The sequence below is a fragment of the Sinocyclocheilus anshuiensis genome, unplaced genomic scaffold (assembly GCF_001515605.1).
Source record: "Sinocyclocheilus anshuiensis isolate Anshui unplaced genomic scaffold, SAMN03320099.WGS_v1.1 scaffold3409, whole genome shotgun sequence".
Taxonomy (NCBI): Eukaryota; Metazoa; Chordata; class Actinopteri; order Cypriniformes; family Cyprinidae; genus Sinocyclocheilus; species Sinocyclocheilus anshuiensis.
Window position 1 is genome coordinate 11,422 of NW_015554265.1, and position 6,240 is coordinate 17,661.

Genomic DNA, 6,240 nt, shown 5'->3' on the forward strand with positions numbered 1-6,240 from the left:
TGTGTGTGTGTGTGTGTGTGTGTGTGTGTGTGTGTGTGTGTGTGTGTGTGTGTGGAGCACAGAAAACCGCACGCGAGTGCAGAAGCGAGTACTATTTCGTCTTCTTGCAGTTGAATCTTTTGAAATCACAATAAATGCGCATACAGAAATCGAGAAGCAGAATTGAAATGTAATTTTATAACAAGTAATTTGATTCCTGACCTTAAAGGGGTCATATGATGCGATTTCAATTTTTCCTTTCTCTTTGAATTATTTCATTCTTGCATGCAAAAAGACCTGTATGGTGACTATGGAGCTATGTAAAATATTTTTTCCAAATTACTAGGTTTATCATTTGTCTTTTTTTTTTCCGATAATGTCGATAATTGTCTGTTACCTGACTATTGACATTGACATCGACATCGATACTTACGAGACATCGTCGATATATGATATCGTCATATCGCCCAGCCCTACTCTCAATAAAAAGTTCAAACTGGTGAAATAAATGAGAATGCAGCATCTAGCCATGTTTCCATTACATTAGCCACGTATCCATCCAGTTTTTGCGCTGTTTTGTTATCGACAAAGAGAATATGCGTTAAAAAAAAAAAAAACAGCGAAATTTGCTTTCTACAGCCTGTCTCCATCCGACTGGCCTTTTACCGAAAAAATGGTGTGCGTGATGATGTCATTCCTAAAAAAAACGAATTGTCGCATAAGTTTTGGTGTATCGCAAAAAAAATTGCCCTTGAGCTGTTTCCATACATAATTTCACCTATTGCGTAAATTATACAGGCTAGTAGCCTAGCCTGTTCTTCATCCATTTGAACGAAACTTTATTATCTATACTATTATTAAATTGTATAGGCCTGCATAAAAATGTTTTTAACAAGTGGCATGAGCTGTTGAGGTTTTTTTTTGGGGACTTTGTTATAGACTATTTTGATACTTGATCATCAAGCATTATTCATAAATAGGTGCAGTTGTATTACCCTATCATTATTTTTCTGATTAACATTTAGAGGAAATGTTCATTTCGGTTATTTTTTTTTTTGTACTTTGTTGTAGACTATTTAGATACTTGATCATCAAGCAATAATCATGAACAGGAGCAGTTGTATTAGTATTATTTTTCTGATTAACTTTTTATTATTTTAAAAACTTTTTAAAAATGTATTATTTTATTTCTCCTATAGCCTAACCGACAACTGACAGTCGTTAAGCCATTGTTGACCTTTAACCGACAACATTATGCTAAATTACAATTAAATTAAATTTGAATTGATATGTGGCTGTGACTCTAAATTTGTTTTCCATGAAGTTTTATTGTTTGTTTGTTTGTTTGGTTTTAGGACTACTGAAGATCTGACTCCTTTACATATTGCTGCGTCTTGGGGCTGTTTTCAGAATCTCAGATTACTCTTAAGGAACGGTGGAAACCCAAACCTCACAGATCAAGTAAAACATTCAGTGGATTACCATCTCCAGTATTGACCTGTATAGATGTAGGCCTACTGTAATGATCTATGTTTAACTCTGTGCTTTATATCAAGTTGGGAACCCTTGGGAAAAATTAAGTGTTAACTGCTTTATTTCTAGGATGGGAATAAGCCATCTGATCTGGCGGAGCAGGAGGAGAACAGTAGATGTGCTAGTCTTCTTCAAGAGTATGAATCCCATACATCCAAAGAGGAGCAAGACGCACCCAAATTCCAGTATTGTAAGAATTTTAGTTGTTATTATTCAGGTTAATTATCAGGCCTCATGCTCAGTGTGCCGTCAAAGTAAATTACAATACATTGTTTTATCTATCATTTGTGGAAGGAGAACTAATTATACTACCACAATGTTCTGTCTTCCTTTTTTCTAGCAATCCTCTCTGGACAGTCCATGAGTGACCGTTCGTTCAGTCCAGAAACTTCAATGCTTATTCCCCCTGGAGCAGAACCATTGAGCAGCACACGCCTGTCCTCTTCTCCCAGCACTTGTAGAGTCAGTGGAAAACCTTTGAACAGAGAGAGTCAGGCCTTCTGGCTCTCAGATATGTCAGATCTCGAGTCACATGATTCTCATGTTTGGAATAAAGATGAAATGTGTAAAGAATTACAGATACTCTCTAGTACTTGTCTCTCTGCTGTGGACAATAAGAACAGTCCAGGGGTAGTGTCGACATATCAGCATCAAGCCGCAGATAGTGACTATGATGTTTTGCAGACTCACAATATCCCTGTTTTGTCTCAACGGGAAAACCAGAAGAGTGTCACCTTCAAAGGAAGTACTGATTATTTACCTGCTATCAGCCCAGATGATCATCAGCAGTTCTTTCTCAATCAGTCTAGTGATCTTACATCGGATCTTTCTCAATACGCGGATTTCTTAGATACTAAGCGTATGGCAACTGTGTTACAGAATCAGGGAATCGATGTCACATGTCCTGACGATGTATTCATTTTTTCCAAAGAAGTCGACACAATGGAAGATGAATTTGATAAGACTGTTGCGGGGCCTGTACAACTTGATGATGATGATGATGATGAATTTAAGAGCATCATTCAGCCCCACATCAGTAGTGGGTCCAGTGAGTACAACAGCTGTGGCAGTGAGCCGTGCCTGAGTCCAACTGGCGGTTCAGTGCCCAGCGCTGAAAACAGTGCAAGTCCACCTTTGGCCAAACCCTGTGTCCACAAATCAGATTTGAATGTAGAGCAGTGTGGCTTCAGTGTTAGAAATCAAAGTCTTACTTCTGTTGGTGATGGAAACAGACAGCTGAAAGAAGGAGTCAGGAGACATATTGAACAATCGAATTTATCCGCAACTGGCAGAGATGCTGGTAAGGTACTGACCAGTACTGAAACTCATTGTATTCCAAGTCCGTTTGTCACTGGGAGAACAAGGTCCAGATTGAGTCATCATTCGGAGAAAATGAGCCAAAAATTGGCTTCCTTTCAAGCCAGCTCTTGCCTCTTTGAACAGACACTGCCCACCGCTATCCGATTGCGCCGCAACACGGTTAAGTCGCCTTATGGTAGGTCAAAGCACAGTTTTAATAAAGACAAAATGGAGGATGTTGACTCACAGTTGAGCTCTCTCAAGTTATCTGTAAGCTCAGATGGTCAAAGCCAAGCTGACACACTAATCTTATCGGACAGCATGGCTGACACGGTGTTGTTAATTTCTGAAAGTATTGTTGAATCACAGTTGGAAACGAGTGTCAGTGAGGCTGGTAATAAGGAAACCACTCCTGAACATTTGACTGATATGCAAGAAGTGAAGAAAACTGCAAAAGGGATGCCACAGATAATCCCTACTGCTGTAGGAGACAAAGAGTCCAGTGTTACGTGTGGACTTGCCTCTCAAGGGTCTTTGCCATTTCAGATAGACAACTCAGAATCTGCCTCCAGCTTGATGTATGAATCCCCAAAAGCACAGAAGAATCCAGGTGCTAATCCAGGGCGCTCTGGATGTACTCCTCGGTATAGCATGAGCCGACTGTCGGGCCGCTCGCGACAGGCACTGGCAAACCTTTCTTGCACACCTGCTGGACAGCCCTTAACTACTGATACGGATGAACCAGTGGAATACCTTTATACTGACACTGAAGAGGGCCATAAGCTCATTGAGACCCATGTTCCCCCATCGGCCAATACCTCCTTCAGCTCTAGCATAAGCACCAATTACTCTGAGGACACACTGCTGTATGATTGGCGCTCCCTTCAGCTTGGGTCTACGAGTCCAGACCGTAGCACAGACAGCTATCATCCCAAACAGGAGAGTGATGTTGGAGTAAGTGGCCTAACTGACAGGGAACTCAGAAGCAAGTTAATTGAAATGGGAGAAGATCCAGGACCCATAAACAGTCAAACCCGCCCACTGTACGTACAGAAGTTGAAGAGATCCCTTCAGAATGTGCCACAAGGCCAGAAATCAGTCGCTGTGAGCCCCAGTGGTATGTGTACCAAAATACAGGGGCGGCGCTAGGGGTGGGCTAAGTGGGCTGAAACCCCGAATGTTTTTATTGCCATGTCTTGTGCACATCAAGATTGAGTTTTCATGTGCATTAAAATCATTTATATTAAACGAACACTTAAACAGCAAAATGCAGCTGCTTCAGGTATCTATAAACTTACTGTAGCCTATAAATTCATAATACTGATCTCACCAACTTTTAGAATTAGATTGTTACTGTATAGCAACAAGTATGGATTTTTAATCATGGTATTATATGCGCAGACTTTCTAGGACACACACACACATTTAGACTGATTATATAAACAGATTGGTTAGCACAGGGCAACAAAATTCAATAAACGAAGTTAATATTAAGTGATTTCATTTGTAGAGAAAATATTGCCTTTTTGCTTTATTTCGCAGAAATGGTTCTAAACAAAACCATGTTGTGCGTCTCTGCACACAGCAGTTTCGTTACTGAATGAATTTGCCTTTTTTGAACGCGTTGAATCAGTGATTCACTGACCCATTCATAAAAAAAACAGTTTCGGAATGAATCAGCCGTTTTGAAGTAATCGATTGAATAAATGACTCAACTCAGTCATTAAGACAGTGGCTTGCTGCCACCTACTGATAATTTTAGTCTTATGTTTTAAAAGTATCATTCTATTTTTTCTATCATTTAATTTTTTTGTGTTCTAAATTTTATATTTAAAACATTAATCTCATAATATTATTTATGCAATTTTTTAAGTGCAAATTATAATTCATTATAATTGTCTCTTTAAACAAAAATTAAGCCACTTTGCCATTTTAACTTTCAACATTGCCTATTTTATTTGAAGTGTATCCCGTGTATTCTGATACATACATTAATGTCTCTGGGCTAAGCCCCGGATATCCACTCACCCTAGAACTGCCCCTGCCAAAATATAAAGCATTAATGAATTACATAAAGCTAAGGTACTCAACAGGTGGCCACGTGGTCCATTAGCTTTTATGTGGAGGCCCCAAACATGCCTAGTTACAAATGTGTAGTTGGCCCTCAAAAGTCACATAAATAAATAATTTTTTAATTTTGTGTCTCATACAATGGCAAGTTGCCATTCTAACTTACAAAATGAACATGAACTATTTATCATGAAAATTAATATCAAACTAGCCTAATATTGTGTATCGTATTTGAAGATGACCGCTAATTGAAAGGTGATTTTGGCCTCCCAAGTTGAGTTCCTTTGTGATAAAAGAGTAGAAGATCAGTGATAGCATATAAATGTCATGCTTCTTTCTGTTTAAAGATCAATTATTTCTTTCTCAGTTGCAGGTTACAGCCCAGAACTCGAAAATGTGCTTCACAGATTCGTACTTCCTAATTGTCAAGCAGATGAGCTCGCTCTGTGTGAGCAGTTTGATAAGCCAGATCAGAATAAGAGATGGCGTGAGGGTTTCATTAAATCCAGCTTTAACTACCTGCTGCTTGACCCACGGTACATGGTTTCTCTCACATTGTGTTGCCTTTATTTGGACAATGACTGTTTCTTTTTATTGTTTACTAACATTTATTTCCCTACTGCTGCTTTTTAGGGTGACGAAGAATCTACCATATCGAAGTCAGTCCATGAATCCTAAAGAATGTTTTCAGACGATCATCAGCGCTGTTTTCTATGTTGGAAAGGGCAAGCGTTCTAGACCTTACAGTCACCTCTATGAAGCTCTGGAATATTTCAAAGGAGATAAGACATCGAAGGTTAGATGTGTTTTTATTTATTTATTTTTTTTAATATTTGAGAGATATGCAATTTTTTTTACACTACCATTCCAAAGTTTGAAATTCATCCTTCTGTTCATTAGGGTTGGGTACCGAAACCTATGTAACCGGTATGTACTAGAACCGAATCCGAACGCAGATTTCGGTGCCTTATTTCGGTGCCATGCCTGAGCGATCGATTGAAATATTTGTCCTCTGGTTCTCCGAAACGGACGTAACTGGCAAACACTGGCACCGCAAGTAAAAAATAATTTCCCGACTGAGAAAATACACGTGAACTCAAGTCGGAAAGCTCTAATAATACAAATCCAACACATCTTTGTAGTAACGAGAGGGTCCATGTTGTTTTCACATTCCGACTTAAAAGCACAACTCGGGAAATGAGAGCATCCGAAGAGTGCGTGAATGCAGTTCACTTTAGCTAAACATGCTTAAATTAAAATGCCTAAAGCTAAACCTCCCTTGTATTCACATTTCTAAACCTGTTGTCCAACAAAAGAGAACATTATAACCTTTTTACTCCAAAATACCAGTCAAATGCT

At 39.0% G+C, this 6,240-nt stretch overlaps 1 protein-coding gene across 1 annotated transcript in view; it reads left to right on the forward strand.

The window, feature by feature from the left end:
- The first annotated feature begins 1,330 nt into the window (after nt 1-1,330).
- Nucleotides 1,331-6,240, forward strand: part of LOC107671266 (uncharacterized) — a 27,554-nt gene continuing 22,644 nt past the window's right edge. Inside the window, exons 1-5 of the mRNA XM_016464163.1 lie at nt 1,331-1,440; nt 1,582-1,702; nt 1,853-3,928; nt 5,249-5,417; nt 5,515-5,677. Coding sequence (XP_016319649.1) covers nt 1,873-3,928; nt 5,249-5,417; nt 5,515-5,677 — 2,388 coding nt within the window. The 5' untranslated portion in view covers nt 1,331-1,440; nt 1,582-1,702; nt 1,853-1,872. The remainder of the gene's footprint in view (nt 1,441-1,581; nt 1,703-1,852; nt 3,929-5,248; nt 5,418-5,514; nt 5,678-6,240) is intronic.